At 46.5% G+C, this 18,463-nt stretch overlaps 1 protein-coding gene across 2 annotated transcripts in view; it reads right to left on the bottom strand.

Annotated features, from left to right (window-relative positions):
- The window catches only part of PPP4R4 (protein phosphatase 4 regulatory subunit 4), a 1,510,494-nt gene that overhangs the window by 580,718 nt on the left and 911,313 nt on the right, over nucleotides 1-18,463 (bottom strand). For both annotated transcript variants that reach the window (XM_069208239.1, XM_069208238.1), the window contains one exon: nucleotides 14,425-14,544. In XM_069208239.1, coding sequence (XP_069064340.1) covers nucleotides 14,425-14,544 — 120 coding nt within the window. The remainder of the gene's footprint in view (nucleotides 1-14,424; nucleotides 14,545-18,463) is intronic.

Below are 18,463 nucleotides of genomic sequence, written 5' to 3'. Positions count from 1 at the left end.
ACATCGCCATCCTGGGGATAGAAGCATTGCAAATCAACGCAGACAGAGACAGGACCACATTGCAAACCAATACTTTGGAAGGTACGTGGTAACTGGCACCACACACACTAATGTCACACACAAAGAGCCCAGTTGTGAAGTGGAACAAACAAGAAATTTGATTACATGAACCTAATAAGTGAAGAACTGAACTTTTGTGAAGGGACTGTAAATGTCCACCTGCAATGAGGACACATTCACTTCATGTGCCTCATGTGTCCTGCAGTGCATGGGCCTAACACCTCCCCCTGGGACGCCCAGCATGGCTAGTGCTCAGTGTGTCAGCAGACCCCTGACGTGCACTGCCACTCCTCAAGACACATGTGTCTGTGGCAGATGCGCTGCTGACGGTGGACCCCTCCTCACTATCCTGAGGTGTCTCTGCTGTGCCCCTAGCCACCTGTCTAGCCTCCAGCATGTCCACAGCGTGGCTAATGCGACCCAGTCCCCGAGCCACATCCCCTGCAAAGTGGCCCAAGTCTACCTGCAAACTCACAGTACGGCGTGACAGCCCTGTGGTGTTGACTACGAGGCGGACAATGGATGCAGCCATATGATCCAATCTGTGTACCAGTTGCCGCTCGGCGGCGCCTTGCACTCTGTCTCTCTGACACTAGTTCTGTTACAAGTTGACGTATGGAGAGAGCAAGGTCACCGACATTATCGTTCAAACGTGTGAACAGTGTGTTCACTTGTGCCAGCCCAGTGGTGAAATTATGCTCCATCCATTGCATTGCCCCAGATATGATTCTCATCTGCCTTGTTTGCAGGCGCTGACCAGATATGAGGGCTGCCTCTGCTGCGGACATGGATGAGTCACCTCCATCCTCCTGGGACACTGCTTGGACATGGAGTCTGCGTCTGCGACGCGGTGGTGCTCCAGGGTCCTGCTGTCTGACACTGTGGCTGGGCCCAGGTGCTGTGTCTATTTCCACCATGTCCATTGGTTCAGCTGGAGGGAACTGTGGTGGTGTGGTGCTGGGGCCTGCAGTGGCTGCTTCAGACTCCTGTGCTGCCTGTTGGCTGCTTTCTGCACCCTGGACGGACTGGCTGGTGGGGGTGTCTTGTCGGAGACCTGTGGGACATAGGGAACACACTGTCAGTATCTAACATCTGTTGTATGCCTCCTAATAAACTGTTGCCTATAAGCTGACTACTGTACTACATTGCCCATAATGCACCATTCTGGTGGTTGTAAGTCTGGAATGGAGCTAGTTTGGTTGTGCATGCTGCTGTGTACTGGTGGGTGGGGGTATGGCAGTTATGGGTGTACATGCATGTTTCATGGTACTCACTTTTTGATGTCCTTGGCGCTGACGTGTCCAGTACTCCCATTCCTGCCACTGCCTCAGGCTCAAGGGTCTGTTCCACCAGTTCCTCCATGGGTGTGGGTGGTGGGACGGTGGATGGGCCTCCTCCTGTGCCCCTCATCTCCCTGAGGCGCTCTGCCACCCTCTCCTTTGTCCTGGAGCGCAGGTCATACCACCTCTTTTTTATTTCTTCTATACTCCTGTGGCTCACCCCTATGGCGTTGACCCTCTCCTGGATGTCTTGCCAGATCCTCCTCTTTTCGGTGTCTGGAACACTCAGGGCAGCCCTTCCAAACAGCTGGTCATGGTGCTGGCAGCATTCCTCTGTCAGCACCTCAAGTTCCTTTTCAGAGAACTTCAGTTTTCTCTTCCTGCCTGCACTGCCTGAGTCTTCCATTCTTGCTGCTGTTCCTCCAGGTGGTTGCTCAGCAGTTAGAAAAGGGTGTGGTCCTCCCTCCTCCCAGGTGTATTTGATACCTTCCTGGCTTTGATGTCATCAGCAAGAGCCTGGAAGTGTTTTTCAGACTGTTTTGTTGCACCTGCATGCAATTTGCGGCACAGTCGCAATTTGCGACACCAACTTGCAATTTGCGAGTCCGCTGTTAGCGAGGTCGCAAAAAGCGAACTTGCTAACAGCGGACTCGCAATCTGCGGTGTGACTTCATTTGCGAGTCGCAAAATGAAGTCGCTTTTTCTTGTTGGAAACCATTTTGCGAGTCGGAAATTGCGAGTCGCAACGACTCGCAATTTCCGACTCGCAATTTTTTAGCTTCCTACATCTGGCCCTTATTCCCAAAATATTTTTTGAACAGATATTGCCAGGCAGTGATCAACTATTTAAGCCGGACATTAAGCCAAGAGGTTATGGGGTGAACCAATAAGTTTACTAGGATATTTTTGAGGCACTATGGAATTCAAAGACAGAGTTATACCAGGAAAGATTTATGTCTCCATGAAAGGAGATTCCTCAATAAGCTGGCTACATCAACGTGATCTTAATGTGTATTTAGATCAGAATGAGGATTCTCCTGTGTGTGTGAGTAAAAGTCCAGATAATAATGTGTGTGGTGTGGATTCCACCGTACAAGCGAGGAAAGAGTCAGTGGTCAGTCTGGTACAGAGCAGTGATGCAAGATGGATGAAAGAATTTCCAGAAGTATCTACCAAGAGGATTGGTTGTCTAAAGAAATACTGTTATCTCATTAAATTGAAATCTGATGCCTCACCTAAAATAGCTAAGGTCAGGAATGTGCCATTAGTGGTGCGACAGGACATGAGAGTGGAGCTGGACAGATTGGTTGGTGAAGGAATTATACAGGAGGTAGAGGCAACGGAGTAGTTGTCCCCGGTGGTTATTCAACGGAAGGCTAATGGGAGTGCAAGGCTATGTGTAGATTTAAGAGAACTCAATAAGGTGGTGATTGTGGATCATTATCCACTTCCTAACATTTGCGAATTATTGTCTTCACTTGACGGTGTAAAACATTTTTCGTCTGTAGACTTAGCTTCTGCATACCACCAGATTACTCTGCTTCTGGACTGTCAGGATTTAACTACCTTTGTGACGCCTTTTGGAACATTTAAATTTGTGAGGATGCCATTTGGATTGATTTCAGCAGCTGCGGTGTTCCAAAGAGTAATGGAACATGTTTTCAAAGGACTTGAAGGAGTTAAAGTCTACCAGGATGATGTTTTGGTCTTTGGGTCTGATGGGGTACAGCATGATGATCATCTGAGGGACGTTTTGTCACAGTTGCAAGGTGTTGGGTTGACATTGAAAGCTGAGAAGTGCAAATTTGATGTGCGCAAAGAACGAGTTACTTACCTTTGGTAACGACTTTTCTGGTGGATACATTAGCTACCTGTGGATTCCTCACCTAATGAATACTCCCATGGCGCCAGCATTCAACAGAAATCTTATTCCTAGTCTCTGCACGTCGACGAGGACGTCACACTAGCCCACGTGACGCCGTCTGACGTCATACAGGCAATAAGAGGTCCTCGCCGACGTGCCGACGTCAGTACCAACATTTTTTACGTGCATGAGAATAACAACCCAATGCAATGAAAGAGCAAGGCAACATCCCATAACATTGTAAAATACACAATATTGCAATAAAATGGCTGTAGATTTATTATAACTCTCTTTTTTTTTTTTTTCTTTTTTTTTTTTAAACAAATATATGCAAATCATGTATACACATAAAGATATATACATATATATACATATAAATATATACAAGTATGCATATATCCACATCTATTGCAACCTTGAAGACCAAGAGGAGCGCACTCAAGGATTACTTGGTAAGACCAGAAAGGCAACGGGGAGGCGGGTGGGACCGTCAGGAATCCACAGGTAGCTAATGTATCCACCAGAAAAGTCGTTACTGAAGGTAAGTAACTCGTTCTTCTGATGGATACAGCTACCTGTGGATTCCTCACCTAATGAATAGAGTCCCAAAGCAGTACCACTCCCGGTGGTGGGTGCCGAAATGGTCAAACCAAGAAATCCTGCAGCACTGACTGTGCAAAATGGCCGTCCCTTCTGACCTCAGTGTCCAAACAGTAATGTTTCGCAAAAGTGTGAAGGGACGACCAAGTTGCGGCCTTGCAGATGTCGACCACAGGAACACCCCTGGCCAAGGCCGAAGTGGCCGACTTAGCTCTGGTGGAATGAGCTCTAATGCCATCAGGAGGATCCTTCTTTGCCAAAGAATAACAGATTTTAATGCAAAGAACAACCCACCTGGAGAGTGTTCTCTTGTGGACTGCCTTTCCTCTCCTCTTGCCCACGTATCCGATGAACAGCTGATCCTCCAGCCTGAAGTCCTTTGTTCTATCAATGAAGAAGCTTAACGCCCTCTTTGGGTCCAAGCGATGTAGTCTCTCTTCCTCCTTAGAAGGATGAGGCGGAGGATAGAACGTGGACAAAGTAATCGTCTGGGCCAAATGGAAGGGTGAAACAACCTTCGGGAGGAAAGCAGCCTTGGTCCTCAACACCACCTTATCCCCATAAAAAGTTGTATAAGGGGGTTTTACTGATAAGGCTTGCAACTCACTCACTCTCCTTGCAAATGTTATAGCCACCAGGAAGACTGTTTTAATAACCAAATACCTTAAGGGGCAAGAATGCATAGGCTCAAAAGGGGACCCCATAAGGAAAGTGAGGACCAAGGACAAATCCCATTGAGGCATCACGAATGGTTTTGGAGGATATTTATTTAGAAAACCTTGCAAGAATCTGAGAACAATAGGGGATTTAAATAACGATGGTTGGTCTGGAAGACAAATGAAGGCTGACAGGGCAGACAAATAACCTTTAATGTTAGCCACTGCACAACCTTTCTGCGCTAGAGACAGAGCAAAAGACAAAACATCTGACAGATGAGCATGTAAGGGATCAATCTGTCTCTCTCCACACCAGATAACAAATTTAGACCACCTATTAGCGTAGATAGATTTAGTGGAGTGTCGGTTGGCCGCTAATATAACATCCACTACATCAGGCGGGAGAGAGAAGGAACTCAGGTTGCCCCGTTCAATCTCCAGGCATGTAGGTGTAGACTCTGGAGGTTGGGGTGTAAAACCTGCCCCTGCGACTGCGAGAGGAGGTCTGCCCTGAGAGGGAGACGGAGCGGAGGGCACAGCGAGAGTTGGAGAAGGACGGAGTACCACACCCTCCTTGGCCAATCCGGAGCTATTAAGATGACTTGGGCCCGGTCTTGGCGAATCTTCCTCAACACTCGAGGAATCAAGGGTATGGGGGGAAACGCGTAAAGCAACTGGTCGCACCAGGTTATCAGAAACGCGTCCCCCAATGCTCCCTGCACCGGATACTGGAGGCTGCAGAATAACGGACAATGCGCGTTCTCCCGAGTGGCAAACAGATCTATCCGAGGAAACCCCCACATCTGGAAGATTAAACGGACTTGATTTGGATGGAGACGCCACTCGTGGTCGGCCGAGAATTGGCGACTGAGACTGTCCGCACGTACATTCAAGACCCCGGCCAGATGATTTGCTACCAAGCAAATCTGATGGTCCTTTGCCCAGGACCATAGTCGAAGAGCTTCTCTGCAGAGAAGGTACGACCCTACTCCTCCCTGTTTGTTTATGTACCACATCGTGGTAGTATTGTCCGTCAGGACCTGCACCAACTGACCACGAAGGGAAGGGAGGAAGGCCTTGAGAGCCAGACGTACAGCCTGTAACTCTAACAGATTGATATGAAACCTCTGTTCCTCTGGAGACCAAAGCCCTTTGATCTCCAGATCCCCCAGATGAGCTCCCCACCCTAGAGTGGAAGCATCCGTTATGACCATGGCCACTGGTGGCGACTGCGCGAACGGCTTTCCTTGCGAAAGATTGTTGCACGCAATCCACCACTTCAAGTCCACAGCAGCATCTCTGGAGATCTTGACCGCACCTTCTAGATCTCCCTTGTGTTGAGACCACTGCCTTCGGAGGCACCACTGAAGAGCCCTCATGTGCCAGCGAGCATGCGTGACCAACAGTATGCAGGAGGCAAACAGACCGAGCAGACGAAGGACCTTGAGGACTGGAACTACCGTTCCATTTCGAAACATTGGAACCAATTCCTGAATATCTTGAACCCGCTGAGGCGGAGGAAAGGCTCGATTCAATGTTGTATCCAGTACTGCCCCTATGAACAGGAGGCGCTGAGAGGGCTCCAGGTGAGATTTGGGCACGTTCACCGAAAAGCCCAGGTCGAACAACAATTGGTTGTTGACTGCAGATGATACGACACAAGCTCCGGGGACTTGGCTTTGATCAACCAGTCGTCCAAGTAAGGGAATACTGCTATCCCCTTCCTTCTGAGCTCTGCCGCAACCACTGACATCACCTTCGTGAAGACTCGAGGTGCTGAAGTAAGACCAAACGGGAGGACCGCAAACTGATAGTGCTGCGACCCTACCACAAACCGGAGATATTTCCTGTGCGACTTGAGTATCGGGATATGAAAATAAGCATCCTGCAAGTCGACAGACACCATCCAATCTTCTTTGTTCAACGCCAAAAGCACCTGTGCTAGGGTCAGCATCTTGAACTTTTCCTGATTGAGGAACCAATTCAAGATCCTCAGATCCAGGATCGGTCTCAACCGACCATCTTTCTTGGGAATCAGGAAGTACCTCGAGTAACAACCTTGACCCCTTTCCTGCTCTGGAACCAACTCCACCGCGCCCTTTGAAAGGAGGACTTGAACCTCCTGTTCTAGCAACAGGAGGTGTTCTTCTGAACAATAAGATGGGCGGGCGGGAGGGGGGGCGGAAACTCCCGAAAGGGAAGGGTGTAGCCTTTCTCCACAATACTGATAACCCAAGTGTCTGTTGTAATAGTCTCCCACTTGTGGAGAAAATGCCGTAATCTTCCCCCTACAGGAGAGGAGTGAGTGGGAAATGGTGGAAGCCTAAGGCTGATTTCCCTGCTGCACCCCTCCAGAGGACGAGGAAGAGGCAGAGTGCTGTTGAGAGGCTCCTCTGGTGCGGGCCCTACCTCTCCCTCTAAATGATCTGTAGGGGTGAGAAGAGGCGGCTTGCTGGAACCTCCCCCGAAAGGAAGAGGAGGAAGAGCCATGCCCAAATCCACGAAACCTCCTGAAAAATCTGGACGAGGCAGAGGAAGAAGGAGCTTGCAGCCCTAACGATTTGGCTGTGGCCCTGCTCTCTTTAAATCGCTCCAAGGCCGAATCTGCCTTTGCTCCAAACAGTTTGTCCCCATCAAACAGGAGGTCTAATAGGGTCGACTGTACATCCGCAGAAAACCCTGAATTACGGAGCCAGGCCTGTCTCCTTGCCACCACAGCCGTGCCCATCGCCCTAGCCACCGAGTCGGTCGTGTCCAGTCCAGACTGGATAATCTGGGTTGCGGCAGCCTGGGCGTCTGAGACAAAATCCAAGAGTCCCTGGGGAAGCTCCGTAAAAGAAGATGAAATATCATCCATAAGAGCATGGACATATCTCCCCAGAATGCAAGTTGCGTTGGTGGCCTTCAACGCCAAACTGCAAGAAGAAAATATTTTCTTGGATTGTGCATCCAGTTTTTTGGAGTCCCTGTCTCCTGGCACCGTCGGGAAGGATCCAGGCGCTGATTTTGAAGAACAGGCGGCCTGTACCACCAAGCTCTCCGGCGTAGGGTGTCTTGAAAGAAAGCCAGGGTCAGATGGTGCAGTCCGATATCTCCTGGCCACAGCCCTATGAACTGCAGAGGAAGATACAGGCTTCTTCCACACCTCCAACACCGGATCAAGCAAAGCCTCATTAAACGGCAAGAGAGGCTCCGCTGCAGCAGAGGCCGGATGCAGCACCTCCGTCAATAAATTCTGCTTCGCCTCTGCCACCGGCAAAGGCAGGCCCAGAAAATTAGCCGCCTTCCTCACCACCGCGTGAAAGGTAGCAGCCTCCTCCGTATACTCCCCTGGAGATGAAAGGTCCCACTCAGGGGAAGTATCCAGCCCACTGGCCGTATCCAGACCATGCAGTCCATCACCGAGTCCTCAACCTCTCCTTCCTCCAGGACTCGCTGGTACTCCTGCTCTTCCAACAGACGGAGAGCACGCCTCCTTGAATGTAGTCTCTGCTCAATGCGCGGAGTCGACATGGCCTCTGCCGAAGTCGAAGATCGGCGCCGATCTCCAGAAGCATCCGACGCCGCATCCGGCGCCGCAAACAGCTTCGGCGCCGATGAAGGAACAGGACAAAGGGATCTTGGAGCCGATGGACCCACCGGAGTCACAGGATGAAATCCCGACGTCGACGGGATGGAAACATCCGGAGCCAATCCCTCTGAAGCCACCGGAGCGGCCACCGGCGCCGACACCGGCGCCGAGCCCACATTCCCAAAAGGGAGAAAGGGCATAAAGGGTGCCGGCCGAAGAGGCACAGGATCACCCAATGAAAAGGCCAAAGGCCCCGAAGGACCAGCCAGAGCACCTCCTGGAGCCATCTGCTGAAAGATGGTATACATCGCATTCAGAAATGCGGTACTTTCGGCTCCAGGGGCTGGAAAAGCCGGATACTGGGGGGCCTGGGGTGCCTGGATCGAAGGCGACCCAGACGCTGGCCTCGGCGTCCGCGACGCCGAAGACATCACAAGAGGCTGCATCACCTCAACCACAGACGTTTGTCCAGGCGAAGTCGGTGACGCCGGAGAGGGCAACGGCGTCGATGGATGCGGCGTTACCGTGGGACTGACCTCCCAAGTCCTCCGACGTCGAGCCGAAGGCGACCTCGAACGAGCCTCCTTGCTTGAATGACGCCGTGAATCTCTACGGCGCCGGGAGTCTCGATGACGCCGATGAGACCTTGGCGAGGAAGACTTCTTGTGATGTTTTTCCTTTCTCTTCGACTTCGCCAGGAATAATTTAGCCTCACGTTCCTTGAGGGCCTTCGGATTCATGTGCTGACATGAATCGCAAGTCACAACGTCGTGATAGGAGCTCAAGCACCAGAGACAGTCGGAGTGAGGATCTGTAATGGACATCTTGCCCCCACACTCTCGACAGGGCTTGAAACCCGACTTTCTCTGAGACATTGTTACCGCAGAGAAGAACTACCCAGCAGAAAACACACTGTAACGACTAAAGTAACAGTAGCTCCCTTGAAGATAACCGTTTCGAATGCACGGGAAAAAGGGAACTGACGTCGGCACGTCGGCGAGGACCTCTTATTGCCTGTATGACGTCAGACGGCGTCGCGTGGGCTAGGGTGACGTCCTCGTCGACGTGCAGAGACTAGGAAGAAGATTTCCGTTGAATGCTGGCGCCATGGGAGTATTCATTAGGTGAGGAATCCATAGGTAGTTGTATCCATCAGAAACTGAATACTTAGGTCATGTGGTGAGTAGCAAATGGATCAAACCTATGACTTGGTTAATACAATCTGTAAACTTGAAGCTCCCCAAAACAAGGAGGAAGTGATGAAGCTTTTAGGAATGGTGGAGTTTTATGGCAAATTTATTCCTAATTTGGCTCAGAAGACGTCTGGAATAAGATAATTATTGCAGAAAGGAAAAGAATTTAGGTGGACTAAAAATTGTGAAGAACAATTTAATTTGTTAAAACAGTGTTTGTCCTCTGCTGCAAATTTAGGCAGTTTCGACACGTCAGATGAATCTTGGATATTGACTGATGCAAGTTCAAAGGGTTTAGGAGCGGTACTTATGCAGAGTAAGAATGGGGTTGATCGTACTATTTTGTTTGTGTCTCGTGCGTTGAGGGGGCAGAACACAATTATTCAGTGGTAGAGAAAGAGGCTCTTGCTGTATATTGGTCTGTGCGTAAACTGAGGAAATTTCTGTGGGGAAGAAAGTTTCTAGTCAACACTGATCATAAACTTCTTAAGGAAGTGTTTTGCAAGAAAGGTATAGATTTGGTGTCTCACTGGATACGGAAATGGGTAGTGGCACTGCAGGAGTTTGACTATGATGTATCATATATACCTGGTGTTGATAACTTGTTGGCAGATTGTCTATCTAGGATGGTGAAAGTGGAAAACAGAGAAGGTATTTTGGAGGAAGATGTAGATGTGGAAAGGGATGAAGAAGTCAGTGAGTGCAAGGTATCTGAAGGGATTGTTTCTGAAGAAATGTGGAGAGATGAATTAGGGAATTATGCTATTTAAAAAAAAGCTATGCACCTGGTCGTTAATGAATGGTGTGAGAAAAATAGATGTGAGGATGTTTTAAGAGGGTTTTGGCAAGTCAAAGGTGAATTGTCAGTTGTGGATGGCTTGCTTATTAGAGGCACAAAACTTGTTCCCCCGGGTTATTTCAAGAGAAGCTTTGGTGAAACATGCTCATGCAAGTCGCATGGGTATAGCCAAAACGAAGGAGAGGGTGAGAGAAGGGTATTGGTGGCCAGCTATGGATGTACAGATAGAGTGTATGGTAAGAGAGTGTGGTGAACGCTTGTCTTGTGATAAAGGGTTGAAGTGCAGAACACACCGAATGGTGTTGAGAGAACAGGCTCACAGTCCCTGGTCAGACATTGCTATTGATATCTTAGGACCTATAAGAATCAATTAGTTTGATCAGTGTGATTTAGTGTGCTTGGATATGTTTTTATGTTGGCAGGAAGTTAAGATTGTGATTTCTGTGGAGTCTACAGTAGTTATTGAGTTTTTGGAAGGTTTATTTCAGAAGGAAGGGTTTCCAAATTCAATACTTTCAGACAATGGTGTACAGTTCACCTCGAAGGAAGTGGAAGAGTTTCTGCGTGAGAGAGGAGTGAAACATAAGAAGGCAGCTCTTAACCATCCACAAAGTAATGGAGTGGTTGAAAGATTTGTTAAGGTCTTGAAAGAAAGTGTGCAACAAGCTCTCTCTTCAGGAGGTAATTGGTAGGTGGCTATAAGAAAGAAGGTAAGAGAATATCGCTTTACTCATCATTCGTCTACTGGTGTGGCGCCTTTTGTATTATTTAGAGGAAGAAGGACCAGTACTGAGATCTTGCCGCTGTGGGTATCTGAGAAACAGAGGATGGTGGACATTCGAATTGATGAAACTGATAGTTGGAGGGAGGAGGAGAGGGAGAAAATGTTGCAAAGAAAGGAGTTATATGATGTGAGAGAGACTGTGGTAAGTGTGGGTGACTGGGTAAAGGTCAAATTACCTAAGAAAAGTGATGGTTCCAAATTCAGTCAACCTTATAAGGTGATTAAAGTTTTCAAGAATGCAGTAAAGTTGAGTGACCATAGAATATGGAATCTGAATAGAGTGGCAAGAGTCATGCCAAAGGTGGATGAGGGTGGTGTGGTTGTTAAAACACGATGTCATGATCTGGTACAGAACTGTGAGTCTCAGAGAGAAGAAAGGAGATCTCAGCGAGTGAAAAGGAGTCAGTTTTTTTATTAAAGATTATGTAAGATTTAAAAAAAATATATTTTTTTGTATTATTTATAAAATATGTTAGGCTAATTGTTGTAAAATCTAAATGTAATGTTGTTTTCTCATGGTTAATAATCTGTAGTTTCTTGATAAGAAATGTGTACTGTTTTTGGTTGAGGTGAGGGAGGTGGTGTGGTGTTTACCCACTTGTGTTTTATGGTGATTCTGGAACTGTGGGAACCGTTCCAGAGGAGAAGTGAGACGGACCTCGGAGCGGTTGGAGATCAACTCGGTGGCTGGGGTTTCTGGTTCCTGTTTTTTTTAATAAAGCTGTGAATCAGTAACTTTCCTGCTCTCCTTCAGTGAATACCACAAGTTCATTATTGTGAAAGTACTCCAGCTCGCTGGCATCATCAAACCCAATGCCAACCGTGTGATGAAGCATAGGCTTCCGATGGTGGGAAGAATGAGATTGAAAAACAAGGTGAGGGAACAGCAGGCTTTGCAGAGCGAACAGAACAGTGTATTTAGAACAATGAGATGTCTGCCAATTTACAATAGGACTACCAATCTGCCAAATCATAAATTTGTTCAAACATCGGACTGTTCTCGGACCTGGTACCTAGCATGTAGTGACTTTGAGATGGACGTTCATAGGAAGATGTTCTACAAATCCCTAGGGACAGCTTGAGAACTTATGGCTCAATTTCCAAGGACAATTTTGGTGTGGGAGTAGTTAAAGCGACAAAAGAATAAATGCCAACATTCTTCAGCACAGGGGATTCAATGACTACTCCCAAAGCATTGGGTGTGACATTATGAAGGTGCCTAATCAGATGCATGTTGTTGTAGTCATCACCATTACCGACTGCCTTATCTAAGTCTGGGTTGGGGGCAAGACACACAAATGAAACCTCCTCTGAAGAGGAGACTTAGGGGACAGACCACAAATGTATGGCCACTTCCTGGTGGCCCAGAAGGAGCATCCAGGATCTACATAGGGACTATCAGCTAAACTGTGACCATAAGTGTTGGCTAGGACATGGAGACTTGTACCTTGCCTTTGTAGGGAAACATCCTGAACAACTAGGTCTAAATCACTACTTGCCTGAACCACTACTGCTAAACAACTAAAAAGTCTCTACAACTAATTACTGAACAACTACTGGCTAAACAACAATTGTGCCTGAATAACAATTGCCTGAACAACTAATTTTAAGGTAAGGTTTTCTTTTTGGTTTGTATGGTTTATTAGTTGTTAAGAATATATATATATATATATATATATATATATATATATATATATATATATATATATATATATATAATATTATATATATATATATATATATATATATATATATATATATATATATATATATATATATTAGTTGTTTAGCAGTAGTGGTTTAGGCTATAGTTGTATAGGACCTTGTTACTCTTTCACATATTCGCCTTTGTATTCTAACCGCATAGAGGGTACCTGAATATTTGGTAGCTACATTGGAAATTGCAGATGTACAGGGACTTGATGTTAAGGGCAAAAGGGTTCTCCACCTTAGCCTTTAACTTTGCACTTCTCTGGATGGGTTTTCAGCTAAGAACCAGGGCCAACATGAAAGCAAACCCTTCACGTGGATCTGAGAACTGGGAGGGGTCAGAAACTACTAGTCTTAAGGATTAGGATGAATCTGATCTCTCTGCAATAGATTCAACATTCCCTGAATAGGGCAACCAGGAGTGATTCTGTCAGCTTTAGGACATGCCCGAGGTCCCAATTTGTTTTTAGGGAAGATTTTTATCAATTCTTGGTTTTCTGAGAAGTCAAACAAGCAGAGAAGATTAACAACCATGTATTACTTGGTGGTGAGTGGACTACAGTACTAGGGTGAACTCAGTATGAGTGTTCATAAAGTCTAAATTGGCAAGAGTTGGCGCAACACATTGCCTTTGTTTGTTTTTAGTCCTTTTGTGCTTTGAACACTGGTGTAGGATTGCCTTCTGCTTATTTTGAGGCTCTTCACTCACTGACCGAGTGGTTCTCTCTCTCTAAATTGCCTCTCTGCACAGCATATGAATTCAGTTAATATACAGTGTGGTGGAAGGAACTGGAATGGGGCATAATTGACCTGGCTGAGACTGTAACACAGACTACCTATGAGACGAGCAGGGCTCAACTGCATGATGCACGCCTTTAAATTCATTGGAATGAGCAGTGCCTTCTTGATCTTAGACCCGCGACTTGGGAGGGAGACAAGCTTAATCTCTTGCTCGTGGTGGAACAGGCCTAGAGTACTTTACCTAGAAGATGTGACTGGATCAACATCTTGGTGCACAGCATCACGGGATCTTTACCTCAAGACAAGAAGTGCTCTGTTTGACACTGCAAAAAAGTCTCCATAGTAGTCATGTTATATTTCCAAGGAGTCTGCATCACTAGAGCAATTCAAACTCCTTCCATTTGTTCAAGATAATAGCATCTGGTAGGCACAAGTTCAAATTGTCTGATACAACGGGGAAATGTCTTGAGACCCGACACTTTTAGGTTCCCCATGCCAAAGAAGGAGACCTTTCTGTGGGAGGGTGGACATAGCTGGAAGACAGTCTGGCAACGTCACTGGCAGAAAGGACAGTCACTTCTTAGTCTGGTGGCCAAGATCCTGTACATATTTCCCTGTATTACTCAGTTAATTAAATCTAAAGTACCCTTAGTAATCCGTCTTCTATTGCTATGCCACACTAGCCAGGGCAGAGTAAAAAATAAATAGCAATCCTTTCTGCATTTCATTCATTTAATTACTTCTTCTAGTTCAGTAAAACTAATAAATGAGTCACAATTCCAACACACAGTTTGCCAGAGAGCTCATACATATTGTTGGTTGCATATACAGTGTTTGTCAAACGTAATATAATCATTTGTTGTCCACGGTAAACAACCGATCCATAATTCTATTAGCGTAACAATTGTACAGTAAAACACTTAGGTCATGAAAGCCTTCAGCAATGAATAGCGGGAGTGTAACTAAGCTATTCATGTGTTACTACCTTCAAACAAGCATTATATATTCCTTCCATCATAAGGAAACACTACTATGACTACTAAATGATGACAAGATACCCCCATAATCTCTCTGTGCAGCATACAGTTAAGAACACATTTTGCTGACAATTTGTCTTAAACAATATTTTTGACTGTGTACATACTATTTTAGCAGCCTCTACTTACTTCATAGAAGCCAGTTGCCATTGTGTATCTTACAGGCACTTCAGGGTCATGACAGAGGCAGAAGAAGGTAGAATATAGCTCTAACTGAAAGTGTTTTGGACCCACGAAGACAATCATGGCCTGCAACGAAAAGTACAATACTTCTTTAATTTTAAATGCAAGCAATTTACTTTGATGATTGCTTTAGAGTAATAAATAGGAAGCACATACTTACCAGGAAACGGCAAGGAATGTAAGAAAAAAATGTAACCTGAAAATGTGTATGTTTCAGTGGGCGTATTGGAGGTTTAAAAGACACCGTAGACGCACGGGAAACATGATGTTAGCTCTCAAACCAGCAACGAAGACTGACAGTATTTTCAAAATAACGATTTTCTATTTACAAAAGGTTTTCCACCAGTAGGGAAAATTGTTCCAAATTGTAAAAGGCCGAATTGTAAAGCTTTGTTCCTTTTGCAAATTGGAAGGGGGTGTGGAGAGGAAAAGGGGAGTCACATCTTTGGATGTAATTCTGAGAGGAATGTATCAACATCCTTGACCGCGATTGCAATTGCAACACCTAGATCAGATACCGACCCCTCTAATTCACAAAAGGAAGCTGTCACCCTAGGGTATCTTCTCTTTTGGGTGGGGTGAGGTTGATGCAGTAGCCCAGAGGACACCATGGCCTGCTCTCCTCATTGTCTTCTCAAACAGGAAACTCGAGATCAGTTGTCCCTTGGGGGAGCCCATCCCTGCCTTTACAGGCAATCACAGGTGATCACAAATTATGGCGTATTCGTTAGGGCAGGTATTTTCACAACTCTCTACAAATGCACATTTTACAATCAGAACTATTGGTGCATAAGTGGGATTGCACATTGAATTCCAATTAATAAACCAGTGGGTGTGCAAACTGCATATCCCTGGTTTAAAAATAGGAATAGTATATCTGGCCGTAAGTCTTCTTGACAAATGTACTGCCAACCCAGACCTAAAAAGTATGAAAACAAACATCCGAATAAACACGTAGGCCCTTATTTTTGACAGGGACGGTAAAAGCAGTTCCAATCCACAACGGGATTATAAAATCCATAGGAACACTGCAGATCTGCATACTTTCACCTGGACATTTTGGCAGTTGATTATAGTAGCTAATATCTCAAGTAAAGTCTGGGGCAAAATAAGGAAATAACAGGGAATCTTTCTTAGCGAACCCTCCTGTTTTAACTCATAATGGGCCAAAGTTTACCCACACTCAGAATTACTAGTACTCCCAGTATAGGTAACTCTGAGGGCCTCTTTCCTAGACCATTCACAATGAGCACCAATGTCATAAACACATATCCCCTTCGTCAAAAAACAGGCCTTAAAAAAAGCTAGTATTCTCGTTGTTATGTTTAGATCGTTTACAACGTGTGTTTTACTGCTGGGCCGTGTTTTGGCACTGGATATGTTTTCAAGTAAAATGACTAATGAAGAGAAATCACCTACACCCTAAGCGTTTAGAGGATTAGGGCCTGATTTAGAATTTGGCAGGGAGGCTACTCCGTCACAAATGTGATGGATATCCTGTCGCTGTATTACAATTTCTAGAGGCTATAATGGAAATGTAATATAGTAGAAGGGATATCTATCCCGTTTGTGATGGAGTAAGCCCCTCCGCCAAACTCTAAATCAGCCCCTTAGTTTGGGGGGTCAGGAACCACGAAAGTCACTAAATAAACCTAAGTTTAACCCTCTGGTAGCTTAGCACAAAGCAGTCAGACTTAATCTAGAGACAGTGTGTAAAGTATTTATGCAGTACTCAAACATCAATAAAGTGGAAACACAACACAAGAAAAATCCCAGACCAATTTAGAAAACTTAATGTACAAGTTACCTTGGGTAACAATATATCTGGTAGAGACATATTCTAGTTGTAGATTGCTTACCTGAATTTCCCCAGGCGTCAGACTGGATCTTGAGATTTTTCTTCGAGCAGTACCTCTGCTTGCGGTCTGGTGGCGTCAGTCAACTCCGCAGGCGTCGTTGGCATCGTGTTCAATGTGATGACGTTGCGGTCGTATATAGGTGCCACCCCGGCGTGCTGACGTCAGTTTCTTTTCACGACTTTCCACGCCAGTAGCACAGAGCCATGAAGAACACAGAGTGGTGCGCCAAAACTAGGGCCCTTAAGGGGAAGTTCCTGTCCCTAGAAATCAGTTTGAAGTTCGGGTTGGATGGGCGGGTCAGAAAGGAACCAGCAACTAGAATATGTCTCTACCAGATACATTGTTACCGAAGGTAAGAAACTTGTATATCTTATAGAGACTTCTAGTTTATGATTCCTTACCTTTGAATAGATACCTGAGCAATACCATCCCCGGTGGTGGGCTGCGAACCAAGATCACATCAAGAAGTCCTGCAGGACCGAACGTCCAAAGTAGCCGTCCCTTCGGACCTAATTGTCCAGGCAGTAGGATTTGGTAAAAGTGTGCAGAGATGCCCACCTCACTGCCACACAGATGTCCAGGGCTGGAACGCCCCGTGCTAGCACTGTAGTAGCAGCAGTAGCTCTGGTGGAGTGAGCTCGAAATCTTCAGGAGGTTGCTTTTTAGCCAGAGCGTAGCACATTTTTATGCATAAGAGTACCCATCGTGAAATGGTCCTCTTCTGCATGCCTTCCCCTTCTTTGCACCCACATACCCCACAAACTGTTGATCGTACACTCGAAAGTCTTTGGTATGATCAAGATATAACACCAACGCTCTTTTTTGGTTCAGACGGTGGAGTCTCTCCTCTGCATGAGAGGGATATGGGGGTGCATAAAAAGTAGGCAAGGTGGTGGACTTTCTGGCATGGAAGGGTGTCACTACCTTAGGTAGAAAAGAAGCCCTCGTGCCAAGCACCACTTTGTCAGGATGTATGTCCAGAAAAGGTGGCTTTGATGACAGAGCCTGGAGCTCACTTACCCTGTGGCAGAAGTAATGGCAACTAAAAAGACAGTCTTGATAGTTAAGAGCTGTAAAGGACAGTTGGAAAGCAGCTCAAACAGGGTACACATAAGGTATGGTAATACCAGGTTTAGCTCCCATTGGGGCATGATGAATGGGATAGGAGGAAAGAGATGTGTGAGACCTTTCAAGAAGCGTCCAACTATAGGAGATTTAAATAAGGAAGGGTGATCTGGTAACCTCAAGAAAGCGGAGATAGCAGAAAGATATCCCTTAAGAGTGCCCAAGGTGGAACTATGCTGGGCAAGGGAAAGAATAAAGAGGACTTGAGAAAGAGGAGCAGATAGAGGATCAACAGTTTTGTCGACGCACCATGCCATAAATTTCTTCCGACAGGCGTATACAGTTTTGGTTGACGGGCACCTGGCTGCCAAGATAACGTCACAGACTTCGGGTGGCAGGTCAAAAGACATCAACTGTCACAGCTCAATCTCCACGCAAGAAGCCGCAGAGTTGACAGGTTCGGATGGAGGACCCTCCCCCTGCTGCTGCGACAGAAGACCCTGCCGAAGGGGCAGTCTGATCGGAGGAGCTATGGCCATGCTCAACAGCTCGGGATACCAGACTCTTCGTGCCCAGTTCGGAGCCACCAGTATTACTTGGGCCCGGTCTTGCCTGATCTTCTTCAGAACTCTGGGCAGAAGTGGTATGGGCGGAAAGGTGTACAGGAGGCCTGAATTCCACTTGCGACGAAAAGCATCGCCAAGCGAGTGCCGCCTTGGAAACTCCAACGTGCAAAACAGCTGACATTGCGCGTCCTCTACGGAGGCAAACAACTCTAACCAAGGTTCTCCCCACTGAAGGAAGAAACCTCGCGCCACCACCGGATGGAGACGCCATCCGTGATCGACCACGCATCGTCGGCTGAGTTGGTCTGCTCTGGCATTCAAGGAGCCTGCCAGGGGTTGAACCACCATGGATATGCCCTGATGTTCCAGCCAAGTCCAGAGATGAAGGGCCTCTTGACAAAGGGTCTATAGGAGGCTGGCCTGGCTTATAGTGGGTACCTTGTGGTTCTTACACCTTGTACCAGGTCCAGTTATCCCTTATTAGTAGAATAGAGG

The sequence above is a fragment of the Pleurodeles waltl genome, chromosome 9 (assembly GCF_031143425.1).
Source record: "Pleurodeles waltl isolate 20211129_DDA chromosome 9, aPleWal1.hap1.20221129, whole genome shotgun sequence".
Classification (NCBI taxonomy): Eukaryota; Metazoa; Chordata; class Amphibia; order Caudata; family Salamandridae; genus Pleurodeles; species Pleurodeles waltl.
Note: the sequence above shows the minus strand (reverse complement) of the source record. Positions and strands in the feature narration are given on the sequence as shown.